The following is a 17301-nucleotide window of genomic DNA, read 5'->3' on the forward strand; positions in this document are numbered from 1 at the left end:
TCATTAAGACAATGCAACTATATATCTACCCCAACCACTTTGAATACACAGATACAGAATGGACATTCATCGGTGTACCCCATTTTTCCTAAGTTCAGTTACTGAATATTATAGCTGTGTAAACTCAGCAAAATGTTCTAAAAGAGTCCAGTAGCCCATAATAGCATTGGGTCTTCTGTTTAAACACACTAGTTTAAAAAACACATGAAATAATAAATTTACTTACCCTTTACCAGATATAGTGTTATTATCCGGAATCGAATTTAGGAGCTCATGCTTGCCGGGCAGGCACTGCGCCTCAGAGCCATATCCCTGGCCCCAGGTGCAGTGCTGAGCTGTGGCCCATAACACTGGGAGCATCTCTGCAAATTTTTTTGAAAAGCACCATATGGCAGGTGTATAATGCCCACATTCCTTTTGTAAAAATAGTTCTATTGGTGAATTATTAATTTTAACTTCATGAGTTTTATTAAACCATGTATATACTTAACAGGAAAATAAAATATCAGTAGAATAAAACATTAAATTTGAATATGTAATAAATGTTTAGAATAAAAATTAACATTTTGTCCATTAACTGTTTAATCTGCTACAGGATCAAAAAAATAACAGAAGTTGCTTTCTGTGTGAACTACATTGAAAGTACAAACAAAAGTACCGCAGAAAGCATCTTTACTTCAGTAACCACACCAGAGGCAGTCTTCACACGTGACATCAGCGTATTCTGTACACACCAAGTCCTGCTTACACTGGCAGCACATGTGCTTAGCTTTCCTTTTCTGGGTGACTGGCCATGCTTGTCATTGCTCTCGTCTCTTTTGTTAGGAGCTTCTTATCTCCAAGTGTCCACTTAGCGAGAAAATAAAATATCAAATATATACTTAGTGTTGAGAATAAACATCAGCATTTTCTGCATCAACGTTTGCTATCTGAATTTAAAAAATAACAGCAGAAATTAATTCCTGTGTGTACTACAATGAAAATACAAGTAAAACTACTATAGAAATAACAGTTTGCACACATGATAATAGCATGTTCCATACGTCAGTATCACACTGGCAGCACACCTCTTTGTTTTCCTCTCTTTGGTAGGACATACTTGACATCTTGCTGTTTTCTTAGGTTCTTGTAGTGCTTACCTGTCTACCAGTCTGCTCCAGGATCCTTTTGAGTAGTTCTTTTTTTTTATATTGTTCTTCCTGTTGTAATGGATCATTTATCAATTTGAGTCTCAGTCCTCTTAACATTTTTCCCTGATATTTTGTGCTTGTCATTGTCTCTGTAAACTGTGAAGGTATGTATGTCTGATGTGCTTAGAATTGAATAATACACAACCATTGGCCCATGCTTTATGTTTTAAGTGATGTCATAGTTGCTGTGTAACTTGTCAACAACATCTACTTTTGTTGTCTTGTAAAATGTAATCATTTCTGGCTTCATTTGTGTTGAGGGGGCCGGGGAGATGGCTCAGTGGAATAAGCACTTCCCTTGCAAGCGCAAGGGCCTGAGTTCAATCCCCGGTTCCACCAAAAAAAAAAAGTACATCCTGGTAGATATAATGCTATTTTACACCTTGGCTTTAGAAATTTATCCTGGAACTCAGCCACCAGGTGTTTATTTGTGCAATAATAAACTATATGACATTGTGAACAGTCTTTTTGGACCTATTTCAAAAATAACCCAATGTCACATTGGAAACTGGTTCACTAAGAAGGCCAGTTGACCAGACAGGAACTATTTGTAAGAACAAAGATGAGATTTCTGAAAAACTGCTGTAAGTTGACAATAGAGAAGTATACCATACAACCTTTGGATTTCAAAAAAAACATACCCTTGGCCTCTTATGGTGAAGAATTATGAAATATGCTAATAATGAAATACAAATAAAATATTTGATACCATCAATAGTAATACTCAAAAATATATTTCTCATGACACCCATCTGAACTAAAAGCCTCTACAGCAGGGCGGCAACATTCTAACTGTCAGACTCGAAAGATCTATGGAGAGGTGGCAGATGTGGCCATCCTGATGATAAGACTGATTGTGAAGCCAAGTACCGTGGTGGTGATACACCAGATGTGCCAGATGTGTTGTTATAAACCTGTAATCCCCGTACTAGGAAGGCTGAGCCAGGAGGATCCTGGGGGCGCAAGGTCAGCCTGTGCTACCCAGTCAGTTTCAGGCTAGCCTGGAGTGCACAGTGATACCCTGCCCCCAAACAAACAAACAAACCAACACTGACAGTGAATCCTCAACACAAATGGCAGAAGTGGTTTTTTTTTGCTCCGAATGCCTTCAAGGCATGACTGGCTGTCTTGTGTTGTGGGGATCGAACCACAGCAACCTGAGCCTGACTGCTTTGTTGAAGCAGCCACTTAAAGAACTGAGCTAAGGGGCAGGCCCCCAAAGAAATGTAATAGGGTTTTTTTTTTTTTTTTTTTTTTGGCGGAACCGGGGATTGAACTCAGGCCCTTGCGCTTGCCAGGGAAGTGCTTATTCCACTGAGCCATCTCCCTGGCCCCTAGGATGTACATTTTTATACTGTATTTGCAAGGTTTATTTGGCATATATTGCCAAAATCTTTAACAACCACAAAATTTTGAAAATTGTCCACTACGTATTCAGACTGTATAAATTCCTTCGCAATTCAAATCAGTTTTCAAAAAAAAAAAAAAACCGAGTGAACACCAGCTACATTGTTGGAATTTCTTTCTTTCTTGGCAGATCTTTTTGTGGTCAAAACATAGGCAATTTTGAAGGAAAATTAAATCTCTTGATGGTGATTATTCTAAAAATCTCAATGCCACATCTGCCACCTCTCCATAAATCTGTAGTCTGACAATTAGAATGATGCAGCCCTGCTGTCGAGGCTTTTAGTTCATATGGGTGTCATGAGAAATATATTTTTGAGTATTACTATTGATGGTATCAAATGTTTTATTTCATTATTAGCGTATTTCATAATACTTTGTAGCATACTGTCTCTTACAACGTCTGACACTGAATCAGAGTGTGGCATTCCTTCCAGTAGGTTTTGACTCTGGCAAGAACTTAATGACATTTTCCAATCTGGTTCTAACTTCAGATCATTCAGTCTGCATGACCATTTTGTAACTTGCTTTTTTTGTTTGTTTGTGTTTTGTTTTTTGTACTGGGGCTCTACCTCAGGTCCTTGCGCTTGCCCGGCAGGTGCGTATGCTGCTGAGCTATGTCCCCGGCCCCATTTTGTAGTGGGTTTTTTTTGACTAGTCAGATATTTATTTACACTACAGTTTTCTTCCTCATCTGAATCCAGTTCTTCATTCTCACTTCTTTGTCTGTCTTATCTTGCTATCTGCCTAGGCTGATGTGATCCAAGCACTGGTAGCTGATTCCCTTGAGACTCACTTTCAACCTTCTCCCAAAGTGTGAAAGCAGGTTTTCATTCGATATTGTACTGTTGGGCTCATCCTACATGAAAAATCAGAAGAAAATATTTCAATAAAACATTATGTATAGGGGGCTGGTGAGATGGCTCAGTGGTCTAGAGCACCTACTTAGAATAAGCTAAGCTAAGCAAAGCACAGGGACCGTGGTTCAATCCCCCAGCACCGCATGCCAGCCAGCCCCGCCCCCTGTTGGGCTGAGCTGGCCACACACACACACACACACACACACACATAAATAAATAAATAAACAAAAATTTAAAAAAAAGTTATGTATACACAATGTAACATGGCATATAATGTGTGTAAAACTCACCATTTATACTTTGACACACATGCACACTCTTGTCATTCATTTTACCAACCCACAAAGATTGTTCCCTGTATTCCCCCACTGCAGCTGCTGAGAGGTGCAACAGGCTACCCTCGTGCTCAAGTTCATATTTTTATTAGAAAAGTGCAGAATGAATGTCTGTGACCCTGAGTGAGGAACTGAGTTATAGCACCTTAGCACATGGTCTTTGACCTTGGAAAGCCAGGTACTTAGTAAAGGAAATAAACAGATGTTTAACTCTAGGTGCTGTAAGAGAGGTTAGTATCTACCTCTTTCACATATCTGTTTGTTGTTGTTTGCTTATTTGTTTGGGGCTTTTGTTTGTTTGTTGCTTTTTGGAATAAGAATGAACCCAGCCAGAAATTTAACATTTGAGTACAGCCCAGTGTTCTTTTTGTTTTGAGACAGGTTTTTTTAATCATTAAGTTTCCTCAACTTTGCTAGAACTCAAACTCCTCCTGCCTCAGCTTCCTGTAGTTTGCAATTCCATAGAATGCAACATGGTACCTGGCTTGTTATTTTAATTTAAATAAGTTATATGTGCATATTTTCAGGAATAATGTAAGCATTTCTAATTACTAATTGTCATGTAGATCTTTTAATCCACTAATACATGATTTACACTTAAAACTAGAAAAGAGTAGTAACAGGCCTTCAGGTGCTTTGTGGAAATTGAAATTGATGTCTTTCACGGAGGAACAGTGTATATACCTTTAAGGAGTGAATCTTTGTTAATATGTAGTACTGTTCTCTATTTCAAGATTACAAAAGGGTCTTTTTTCATTCTCCTAGACAAAAGTGAGGGTTTTGGGGTAGGGAGCCTCTTTTTTACAATATATCTTTGAAAGTTTTTGGTTGAAGCTTGTTTGCCATGTTATTTATCTAGAATAGGATCAGGTCATAAATTAGAATGAACTATTCCCATGACCTCATTTTTAGAATTGAAGTTGCCAAAATGTAGGAATAGTTAGCAATTTTGAATTAACTTTGAGGCTTCTTTGTGCTCCCCAGATTTCGTTGACCCTTCTTTCTTGTCTTGTTTCTACCCTGTACTTGTGTTATCCTTCAGGCAATTCAGTGACTTAAAACTCAGAGTGGCAGGGCCGGAGAGATGGCTCAGTGGAATAAGTGCTTCCCTGGCAAGCACAAGGGCCTGAGTTCAATCCCTAGTTCCACCAATAAATAAATAAATAAATAAATAAATAAATAAATAAAATAGCCTTATAAGGTCAGTTAAGACTCAGGACATATGAGAACTTGTACGATAACGTCATGTAACTCAGTGTCCCAAATTTTCTGATCAAGGAGATTATGGGGCCAAAGAGGAAAGTGATCAATGATGTAGAGTGTGCCTAAGGAAGAGTCACATGGAGAGAAAACACTCTCTCAGGCTTTCACAGAGAGCACATTGACCAAGCAATGGCCGTGACTCATCCACATGGCTGACACTGACAAAGGTTCTACAATCTGAGGTACAGGATCTCAGGATAAATCCTGACGGGATTTCACTGACCTTATCAGACCCAAAAGCCACAACTCTTGTTGCATAGGTCTTGCTTTATCTTGGTCTTAACCATCCAGCAAAAAAGTATAAAAGCAAAATATAAGAAGTAAAGCCATGCTGTTATGTTGAGCTGTAGGGAGTCAGGTCAACAATTTCTGACATTGCCAGTCAAGCGGAAGACCCAATACTATTATGGGCTGCTGCACTCTTTTGGAATATTTTTCTGAGTTTACACACCTATAATATTCAAATAACGGAACTTAACAAAAAAAGGGGATACAGATAAATGTCCATTTTGTATCTGTGTATTCACAGTGGTTAGGATAGATATATAGTTACATTCTCTTAATGAATAGAATGATTTGTTCTAATGGTGTTTGTAAATAGGATATCATGTCTGCATATTGTACAGCAGTTAACCACTAGGAAGAATGTATGCAATGTGTTAATTATTGAAGCTGTCCTACCAATTTGATTTGAATCTGTCTCATTGCTATTTGTTTATCAATAAAATTATAGGAAAAAAATTAAAAAATAAAAAGAAAACCTCAGAGTGGTAAATCTGAGTCAATTTGTTGTAACCTACTTCATATACCAAAAATGTTATGAGTAAATATGGTCCATTTTCTTCATACAAAGGGTCTCCTTCGGGCTTTGGCTTTTGTAGTTTATCCTCAAGAGAGATGCACTAGCAGGAAATAGATTGGCTGCATATAAGAACTCACCATCAGCATAGTTGAATTTTTTTTTTTTTTTTAACATACATGAGTTCTGGAATTACAAAGTGCAGGGACAGTAAGGAGACCCACACCATTGAGAGCCATGCTTCTAGCTAGTTGTTCTGCTTTCATCTCATTGTCTCATGGTCAAAATGGTAACCTAAACTCTAGCACCTGTGTCTCATGTAACTCCCAGCAGCCAGAACAAAGGACAGAAAGGCAAAGAATTCCCTGCTGGCCCAGTTCATTGCTCTATACAGGTATCCAGAAAGCAGTAATCATTTCAGGTTACATTTTGCAGAGAACATAGTCATGTGGCCACTTGGCTAACCCTTTGCCAGAGACCTAAACACTGCCTTATTTTTGTCCCATTTCACCGAGCCAAGCACCTGTGTTCTGGTCATTATGAAGATGAGACCAGATTTTGAGGTACACAGTTTTTTTTCATGGGCAACTAGCAGAATATGTCGCAGGTGGCTTAATGTTGTGATAGTCATGGGAAGCGATGTTCAGAAATCACTGTTCTGCCTCTTAGTTCATGAATAACCACTGTCACTTTTTGGTGTTATTTCCCAGCTACGTGTGCCACGTCCTCATACATCACTCTTACTGCTTTCAAGATGCTAGGGTGGAACTCGAAGCCTTGCGCTTCAGCACTGAGTCTTCCACCGAGCTACACCAGGCCTGTCAGACGGTACTTATGTACTGCTCACAGCACTGCTCTGATGGGCACTGTACATTTTGTGGTACAGCTGAGATCTGAGGCACGGTTCCCAGTGCCACCTGTGCCCCACTCTTGTATGTAAAATGACTTAAGGCAGCTCACATGTACACAAGAAACAAAATGACATAGTGAGGGGGCCGGGGAGATAGTGAGATAGCTCAGTAGGATAAGCAGTGGAGTTCAATCACTGGTTCCACAAAAAAAAAAAAAAAAAAAAAAAAGACATGGAGATGAAAGATAAGAATGTCAAAGTAAAAAATATGAAATTGGGGACCAACTGATGCACAGAATTAAGTATTATATGGACTTAGAGGTGTGAAGTCTTAGTCTGATTTGTCACTTTATGAGAAACTATAAGGCAGAAAAATGAGAGAATTCTTAAAATTTATACTCTTGGCATTGTTTTTGTCCTGTAATTTAAATGCTTAAGTAGAGTGTCAGTATTTTTATATTGTGGCTGCAAGGACTTTTAACAACAATTATATCTTCATTTCGACAGTGTCTTACTATTTTTTTGATTTACGTATGTGTTGGGGAGGAAGAGTTTGGTAAACCATATTATTGTAGCTTTTTTTTAAAATGTATTTATTACAGGGTCTATAGGGTCTCACTGCACTACACAGATCAGACTCGTAATAATCTTCCTGTTTTGCAGCCTCCCAAGTGCTAGGAGCACAGGTGTACGCCACCGCGCCTAGTCTCAGTGGCTGTCTCTGCATACCCTGGGGACAGGGCTGGCACGTCACACGGGGATCAAACCCCGTCCCTATGACTGCCTTAACTGAGCTATCTGGCTAGCCCTTGTAGCTTATTTTTTAAATAAAAAAAAAATTAGATCAGTGTGGGTTGCATACTTAATATAACCTATGGTTTGACTGGCTGTGGGTCACATACCTATAGTCCCAGTGCTATGGGTGACTAAGGCAGAAGGATCTTGGGTTCAAGTCTAACTCAGAACAACTTAGTAATTTAGTGAGACCTTTTCTCAAAACATTTTTAAAAGGGCTCAGGATATGGCTCAGTGTGAAGACCTAAGGTTCAGCCTCTAGTGCCTCAAAAACGTTAAAGGGGAAGGACTTGGTTGTTTATATAAATGTTGTTAGAGGAGTCTTGAAAAAAATATTTTCGAAGATTCTGATCTTGATAAAAATTGTATTCGTCAGGTATCTCCCCTGTACACTCAAGATTGTGTTCTCCCTGAGGGCAGTAGACTTTGCCTTGTTCTTCTTTTTCCTCCAGCATCCTCTGCATTTTGGAAGTAACAGTAATGAGTAAGTGACGAGGAAATGAGAAAAATATTTTAAGTGGTATGATTAATGTTTTGTGCTAAATCGTGAATAAATCAGTTACTCTACCTAAAAACAGATTGGCCTTTTTTTTTTTTTTTTTTTTTTTTCAGAACTGGAGTTTTGAACTCAGGTCCCTGCACTTGCTGGGCAAGCACTCATTCTACTGAGCCATCTTCCCAGCCCCCAGATTGGCCTTTGATAGCCCCCATGTCTGTGAAATATTAGTATATAAGCTGCTGGCTGAACATGGGCTCCACAGAATCCATCCCTTCAATGTACTGTGTTCAGGGACATACACACACCTGGAACATAAGGGTGGTAAAGATGAGTGGCAGGAGATAAGCCTGGCAAATCCCTGCCATGTAAAGATTATTACTTGGGCCAGGGAGAGAGCTCAGTGATGCAGTGCCTGCCTGGCAGGCATGAGGTCCTGAGTTCAGTTCCTGGTACAGAAAAAGAAGATCACTCAGTTAAGGACTGAAAGATCCAGATTTTTGAGGGATATCTTATGGCATATTACTTTCTCTAATGAGATTTTCAGTGGTGAGGAAAAAGGACATGATTGGATTTTGAAGCATTTGAAAAACAGATTTATTTATATCCAGATTATTTGTGAAAAGTAAATCAACAGAACATTCAAGTTTAACGATTGTGTTTTTGTCTGTTTTATTCCTCAGGATGTGAACTTCGTGGTGGGAAGCTAAGTTTTTAAACTACCCCAATGGATGCAGACAGTGATGTTGCATTGGACATTTTAATTACAAACGTAGTCTGTGTTTTTAGAACAAGATGTCATTTGAACTTAAGGAAGATTGCTTTGGAGGGAGCGAATGTTATTTATAAGCGTGATGTTGGAGTAAGTATCTGAATTTGCTCTGTGTACTACATAGTATTAATTTCATACTGCTGTGAGTGGTGCTAAAATATATTCATCCTACAGATGGTTAGTGAGCCCGTAGCCTGAGTTGATTGTACCGGCTACCAAAGTGAGCCCTGTATACGTGGTCCTTCCTCTCATGGAGGAGGCAGATACTGGAGGAGAGAACTTCTCTGAGTCCTGAAGGAACTGACTCATTCTCAGGAGTTCATGTTACTGTTCCCTAAATTCTTTTGAAGTGAGGAGACAGAGCTGTATACACTTGTATATGTGTTTATTCAAATATGATTATACTTGACTGGTTCCCTAATATGTTATGATTTTTGTTACTTGTCATGCTCCTTGTTAGCCAAGATAGGTGGTTTTTGTTTAGCAATTTGCTAACATAAATGTAGTTCATATCTCAATCTGAGTATTTAAAATTTTAGTTGTTTTAAATCTGTAGTATTTAAAATGAAAGTTACTGTTTTGAGATTAACATTACAATTGACAGTATTATTTTTTTATAAACCAAAGTTTGATGTGATAAATACATGTTTTATACATATATCACAAAAGGTAGCAGTGTATTTGGAGGTTGTCTTAAGCCCTACAAGTGCAGTTCCTATGTGTGCTTAGGTAAAGTATGGTAAGTTCTTAGTATTAAAAACAAGTTACTATGAATTAAATTGAATTAAAATTTTCATTGATCCACAATTAAAGATTTTCAAATTCATCAGTAATACCATTTTCTCTTTGAAAAGAAAAAAGGAATAAACATGTTCACTAAAAAGTTTTGAAGTACTGCTTTAGAGAGGAAAGCATGATGTGGAAGGGATGTGGGCTTTTTAGGAAGACTGGAAGCTCCTGAGTTGATGGGCAAGCCTGTGGTGAGAGGCAGTTAAATACTGTACATGTTTGATCCAGTGTTACTCACGTGTATCAAGTTTTATATATTGTAGTTGAAATGTCATCTTGATCTTTTGCAAATACTAAGTCTCCCCAGTTCTAAGCATGTTTTCCTTTGATAGTATGGTGTATGACAGTGAAAAAAAAAAGAACTAGAAATGTAACAAGTTTTAAAGAGAAATGTTGAATTCATTTGCATGTTATTTTATCTGCTGAGCATTTATCTCCTATATATTAATAAATATTTCCATAAATGAAAAATTACAGTGAAAATTTAAGCTCCTACATTATTTTAGACCTTAGTCTTTGACCTATTTATACTCATTCTATAGGTACTTTTAGTCCACCCCATAGTTTAAAATGATTTTCATCTCCAAGGAATTTGAAATTACATCTCCACCTCCAGCATTTCTCCTGAACTGGGGGCACCCAGAAGCAGAGTAAAGCAGAGCTAGAAATTAAACTGTGAAAAGGGAAAGGATTTCAATGGGATAGTAAGAAAGAGGTTCTTCCTGTGGAGATGACGTCTGATAAGAGACCTAAGAAAATGGGAACGTGGAGTGGAGTCTTTGTCAAATGGGAGGAGCAGCCCCCACCAAGCTGCTGACCCTTGGACATCTGGGGCATGTGTGAGGACCGCTACAGGTTCCCGTGGTATGACTGGAGTGGAATGCTTAGTGGGGGGTGAATGTTCATGTACTTGTAGTTATTGATCCCAAATACAGTGTTCAAGGATTTTATAGGCTTTACTTTTTAATTAAAAGTCCTTGGGGTTAATTTTTATTGTTTGTGTTGATTTCAGAATAAATAATTTGGAGAACACTTCTTTAAACCATGGATAGGCTCAGAGTAGTATTTAGACATTAACTTGGACACATAGAGCAGAACCAAATGTGAAAATTAATACTTATTAAGTAATCAGATTTTTTTTTTTTTCTCCAGAAAGTATTAATGAAGCTTAGAAAACCTAGAATTACAGCTACGATTTGGTCCTCAGGAAAAATTATTTGCACTGGAGCAACAAGGTAAAGTTACCTAGTTTTTCAATTTCATTTTTTCCTTTTCTCCCCATAGGAGAAACATACTGTAACATTTGCTGTTTCGCAATATAAAATTTACTTCCGTGTAACTGATCATCTTTCTCTTTCTTTGCAATATAGTGAAGAAGAAGCTAAATTTGGTGCCCGACGTTTAGCCCGTAGTCTGCAGAAACTAGGTTTTCAGGTAACATTTTCACTATCTGAACTACAAATATTCAAGGATTTATTTTTGTGAAATTAAAACTTTTAATTCAATAGACTAAAGAAAGCACGATAAGCGTTCTTATAATTAAACTTTTTCTGGCTTTTTGACTTTTCTTTCATAATTTTATTGAGAAATAGCAATGAGACAGTTTCAAATCAAATCGGTAGAACAGTTTCAATAATTAACACATTGCATACATTCTTCCTAGTGGTTAATTGCTGTACAAGATGTGGACATGATATCCTATTTGCAAACACCATAGAACAAATCACTCTATTCATCAAGAGAATGTAACTATATATCTATCCTAACCACTGCGAATACACAGATACAAAATGGACATTCATCTGTATCCCCTTTGTTAAGTTCCGTTATTTGAACATTATAGATGTGTAAACTCAGCAAAATACTCTAAAAGAGTCCAGTAGCCCATAATAGTATTGGGTCTTCTGCTTGACTGGCAATGTCAGAAATTGTTCACCTGAGTCCCCCAGAGCTCAACATAACAACATGAGTTTACTTCTTATATTTTGTTTTATGCTTTTCTGCTGGATGGTTAAGACCAACATAAGGCAGGACCTATGCAACAAGAGTTGTAGCTTTTGGGTCTGATAAGGTCAGTGAAATCCCCTCAGGATTTATCCTGAGATCCTGTACCTCAGACTGTAAAACCTTTGTCAGTGTCAGCCATGTGGGTGAGTCACGGTCATTGCTTGGCCAATGTGCTCTCTCTGAAAAATGGAATAAGGATATTTTCTTTCTCCACATGCCTTCAGGGCAGGTTTGACTGGCTTGAGTTGTGGGGATCGAACCACAGCAACCTGAATCTGACTGCATTGTTGAAGCAGCCACTTAAAGAACTGAGCTAAGGGGCAGGCCCCCTGGCTTTTTGACTTTTTAATATGACAATAATTCAATAACAAAACTTGGCCATAAGGGTATTTATAAAAAAGTTCTTGGGTTTTCCCGAGATTTCTTTCCCTTAAATAAGCTTGTTTCTTTTCACATTAAATGCCTTTTCAACTTCTTAGACTCTGCCCCCAAAGAAGTTTTTTATTATTTCAAAAATGCTGAATGTGGTGAGCACAAGCCCTCGCAAGTGTGATGTGAATGTCGCGGGCAAGTCAGCCTTTCCAAATACAGTATTCAGCACAACTGAGTGAAATGTGATGATAGATTTGCTAGGTCGGTTGCAAATGTGAAGTGAAAGAGAAAGTTTGATCCTTGAAAGACAAGATTTGGGCCTGCTGAGTGGCCAGTTCTTACCTGTGTAAAGTTATTATCACTGACAAGTTGGTCTTTTCAAGTATTTTGTTGAGCGAAGCTTTGAATACATTGTTACAATGGACTTACTAGGTCACTTATAAATTGAAGTGAAAGAGGACAGGACAGACCCTTTGGAATTTGTATAAAATGGGAAGAATGAGGGGAAGTTAAGTTTGTCTTAAATGACTGCAGTCTTGGAAGTAGAAGGACTGGCCTTACTAGTCTTGCCACTGGAAGAGAGTGGCAGTGGAGAGAGCCCTGTGGTGCAGCTCTGATGTGGGGATGTGTCACTGCTTGGTCCGTGGACTTCCTGCTGCTTTGGGCAAGTAGCAGGTTGGAAGGCAGTTAGCTCATACAGAATTCTGGTGTTCAGAGGAATGTTGGAAAAGATATTGAGGTAAGATAATTCACAGTGTTAGTTGGAATGGCTAAAGTTACTATTTTTAAGAAAACATTGGGCTGGTGAGATGGCTCAGTGTTCTAAAGCACCTACTTAGAACAAGTTTAGCAAAGCACAGGGACCACGGTTCAATCCCCCAGCACCACATGCCAGCCAGCCCCGCCCCCTGGTGGGCTGAGCTAGCCACACACACATAAATAAATAAATAAATAAATAAATAAATAAATAAATTTTTTTAAAAAAAGCTTTAAGAAAAAAGAAAACATTATTTTCAGCCATAAACTTCTTAACATCAAAAGTATTGGGGAAGAAAAACCTGATTAGTTAAAAATATAGTAAAATTAATATCTAAACTTATTTCATTCTTTGACTTTTGAAACTCAGTTATGCTCCATATTTGACTATTTAGAGACTGTTTCACCTTTTTGACTTTTATTGAACCCTGTTTTGATTCTTTTTGGTAATTTTTATATATCCCACTTAAAGTATTAAAAATTAAACTGTGCATAATATTCAGAAACCCAGTTGAGCTAATTTTTTCATAATGAAAATACCTCAAGTTGTACTATTTTTAATGAAGTTCTTGAACTTTTTAAATTGAATTTTAGCTTTTTGTACCGCTTGCACTCCTACATCAATGCATAAGAGAACGTTTCATCTCATTTGCGCCCTATTTAAGGAATTAAAACTTAATAAGAATTGCTGTGATGAACCGATTTTTTTTAAATTTTGAAATAATTCATTAAGTTTTATTTCTTTCCTGAAGGTAATATTTACAGATTTTAAGGTTGTTAACGTTTTGGCAGTTTGTAATATGCCCTTTGAAATCCGTTTGCCAGAATTCACGAAGAACAATAGACCTCATGCCAGGTAGGTCTTTAAGCATCAAGATGACTTACCAAATTTGAAATTATCAGTCAAGCTGTAAATATTTATATTCATTGTGGCTTTTTAATATAGTTATGAACCTGAACTTCATCCTGCTGTGTGCTATCGGATAAAATCCCTAAGAGCTACATTACAGATTTTTTCAACAGGAAGTATCACAGTGACAGGTAATCTATGATACTAAAACCAAACTTGTCAATTATGGGTTTAGTGATATAAGATGTCCCCCATACTGAGATAGAAGTAATGTCTGCCTTGTTCTCCTCAGTCACTTGTGCCTTGGGGAGTAGGTGCTCTGCCTCTTTAGCACTGTAGATTACTTTTACTTGCTTATGTACTATTTGCGTTTCTTGTCTATAATGTATTATTTTGCCTCTGTCTTCTTTCATTTTTGGTTATCTTGTGAGAGTCATCCATATTTTTGTCTGTAGGCCACTCCCTCATGGTTATATATCACTCACTCATGGTTAGATAGTCTCCAGTGTGAATGAACTCTCCATATGCATTTGAGGAATTTTCAGTTTGGAGCTATTGAAAATACTCTAGACTACCCAGGTGTACTGTGCTCCTCGGCTAGGATAGAAACGGTGCTCCTAGCGGGAGCAGCTGGGCTTTGGTGAGGCCTTGTCTCAAAAGTAAAAATCAAAAAGGGATTGGGGATGTAGTTCATTGCAAAGGCCCTGCATTCACTGTCTAATACTGTTAATTTCTTTTCTTACATATACCTGCGTAGTAATGATTATAAAAAGTTGTGATATCTTACATTTATTTATTTTCTGTATTTAGGACAGGATCTACAGGGTTTCACTACATAGATTGGACTCGTAGTGATTCTCCTGTTTTCAGCCTCCTAAGCGCTGGAATTACAGGCACTAACTACCACACCCAGTCTCACTCGCGGTCTCAGATTGCTTGACCAACTGTGTTCTGCCTAAGCAAACGCCTTAGTCCGCTGAGCTATCAAGCTGGCTTCTTATCTTACATTTAAAATAACCAAGAGAAACCCATTTTACTAACTTCACAAGACTTTTTACATAAGCAAGATATTCAAATATAATTGACATCTGTTATGTATTTTGTTATAGTTTTGGGGTCATTAAATATTTGCAGGAAGTGGTTACAGAAGACAAGGTATGTGCATTACAGGGTGGCATCAGCATGTAGTTGAGACTTCAGGTACTATGAGGAGAAATTTTCCAGAAGCACTGGTTAAGGCTCAGGTCCAATCTTAGGCAAAATTGTGTTGAGAAAAATTTCTTTAGTGCCTTGAATTTTGCTCTTTGTTCCCTCAGTTCTTAAAGTAGAATAAAAATTCACACCTTGAGAGTCCTAATACATGCGTGTAGTTCTCACCTATCCCACTTCTTTTCTGTCTTCCTTGGGAACTTCCAAAACCAATTGCCAGGATCCCACCTGAATATTAGAAAACATGTACCCCCCCCAAAAAAAAAAAGCAGTGGGAGAGGGATTGTCAAGAGATGTGTGGAGGCAGAGAGGGAAGGCAAAGGGCGTGAAAGAAGGACCCAAGGTATGTTATGTAAATTACCGGCTCTCCACAAGGACTATAAGCATTATGACCTACAAACATATTCTAACAAAAATAATTTTTAGGGGGCTGGGGAGATGGCTCAGTAGGATAAGTGCCTCCCTGGCAAGCGCAAGGGTCTGAGTTCAATCCCCAGTTCCGCGAGAAAAAATAATAATTTTTAAAAACAAGGTGCTGGGAAACAGGTAGTTTACTCTTTTCTGTCAACTGTTTTTACACTTTGGAGCCTGAACTTCTGAGAGGTCCCTCAGTCTACTGACAAGTCTCTGTTAAATATAGAATAATACAGTGCTTATGCAAAAAATCTTTATCTAGTGAATAGACAATCACATGTAGTAAATTGAAAACAGTCGACCTGCTTGATTACTATGTTATTATAAACTTAAACCTGCAATAACCTATGAAATGGGAACAGTTCATTGGACATTTGCTAAGTGGTTCCCATGAACAAAGTACTACCCTCCAGAGAGAGGTAAAGTGAATTAGGAAAAGCAAACCAATTAAGACAGGTCCAGTGTCCTCAAAGTACACAATGGAGAGGTGTAGGACTCAGAATTTTGAAAAGAGGCAGGTGTGTCTACCTGCAGGCTGAGAAATGGGACTTTCAAGTTAAAGACCAGCTTGGTCAACCAAGCAAGACCCTGTCTCAAAATTTAAAAATAAAAAGGAGAACCCCAGGCATACTGTGCTGACCAGGAAACCAGACCTGTTGATGCATGCCTGTAATCTCCTTACTGGGGAGGCTGAGACAGGAGGATCACTATAAGTCTGATCTGCATAGTGAGACCCTGTACCAAATACATAAATAAAGGATTTTTAAAAATTAAAAATGAGGGCCAGCGAGATAGCTCAGCAGACTAAGTGCCTGCTTTAGCAAGCACAGGGACCAGGATTCGATCCCTGGTCCCACGTGCTGTGCCAGCCCTGCCCTTGGAGCATGCTGAGCTGGCAACCAAGTCTGGGTGTGATAGCACTTGCCTGTAATCCCAGCACTGGGGAGGCTGAAAACAGTAGGATCACTACAGATCCGAGCTGCATAGGGAGAGCCTGTACCAAATACATAAATGGGGGAAAAAAAATAACAGGATGGGGATGTGGTTCCCAGGCCATCCAGTGTTCCATTCCCGGTACTGAAACAAAGAAACAGAGCATGTGTGTGTTAGTGAAACCATTTCTATTAAAGAGTTTATGAAAATCTTTTTTAGTACTTCTTTCTTTTTAACAATTTAAATGAAAATTGTATTTTTACTCCTTTCTGTTATGCACTTAAGTTTACGTGCATAGATTCCAAAATTCAATTGTCTATGTATTTATTCACTCAAATTCTCGCAAGTTTTCGTTGCCTAGGTTCCCAAACTAAAAATCAGATGTGCCAGGCGCACCTGGAAATAGAAGTTAGGGAGCGAAGGGCTGCTCTCCAGCTTGTCCTGCGCACATGGAGTTAGCGGTGGACAGAGCCAGCACACCGTGGGGTCATTGCGGTTGGTGATGCAGCCTGGTAAACAAGGGCAGTCTCCAGAAACTGAAGTTGCTTTTTTAGGAGAGACAGGTCACAGAGTAAACCGGGGTGGAATGTCATTTTTTTCCCCTTTCGGCAGTGGCACACAGATGATATGTTTTAAAAAGTTGTTCCAGATTTATACATTAGTAGTGTCACCTTATCACCTGTGCTCTTCCCAGTCACTGACCTGGATAATCTCTTGGGGTAAGATGACCAGACAGGTTAGTAATAAAAGATCCGCGGGGCATTTTAGATTATATGTTGTAAAATAACCGAAATTTTCATAGCAGCATCGTTTCACTCTGCTAAAAGCCAGACAAGAGTGAGCAAAGGAAGAGGGAGTGGCTGCTTCCATTTGTACTGTTCCCTAGGCGTACTCTAGTGCTTTGGAATATACTATCCTAGTGCCCTAAAATAGATTGACTAATACTTCGTGTTCAATTTGCCCAGGAAAAGAGGTCATATTTTCTTGGTGCTTGCTAGGATTACCTAAGTGCATACGTACATGTCATTTTTCGTGGTTTCTTTGTGACTGGTCAGGTTGGTGTCTGAGCAGGCAAATGTTCGTGGCTCTGGGAAAGCTGTTTTGCCGGTGCTGGTCTTCTCACCCCTTCTTCCTGTTTGTTACAGGGCCCAATGTAAAGGCCGTGGCTACTGCTGTGGAACAGATTTACCCATTTGTGTTTGAAAGC

At 38.6% G+C, this 17301-nt stretch overlaps 1 protein-coding gene across 1 annotated transcript in view; it reads left to right on the plus strand.

The window, feature by feature from the left end:
- Positions 1-17301, plus strand: part of Tbpl1 (TATA-box binding protein like 1) — a 37002-nt gene that overhangs the window by 18968 nt on the left and 733 nt on the right. Inside the window, exons 2-7 of the mRNA XM_023712194.1 lie at positions 8676-8854; positions 10706-10788; positions 10924-10987; positions 13441-13544; positions 13635-13729; positions 17240-17299. Of these exons, the coding sequence (XP_023567962.1) occupies positions 8720-8854; positions 10706-10788; positions 10924-10987; positions 13441-13544; positions 13635-13729; positions 17240-17299 (541 nt within the window). The 5' untranslated portion in view covers positions 8676-8719. The remainder of the gene's footprint in view (positions 1-8675; positions 8855-10705; positions 10789-10923; positions 10988-13440; positions 13545-13634; positions 13730-17239; positions 17300-17301) is intronic.

This window comes from Octodon degus, unplaced genomic scaffold (assembly GCF_000260255.1).
Source record: "Octodon degus isolate 3935 unplaced genomic scaffold, OctDeg1.0 scaffold00024, whole genome shotgun sequence".
Taxonomy (NCBI): Eukaryota; Metazoa; Chordata; class Mammalia; order Rodentia; family Octodontidae; genus Octodon; species Octodon degus.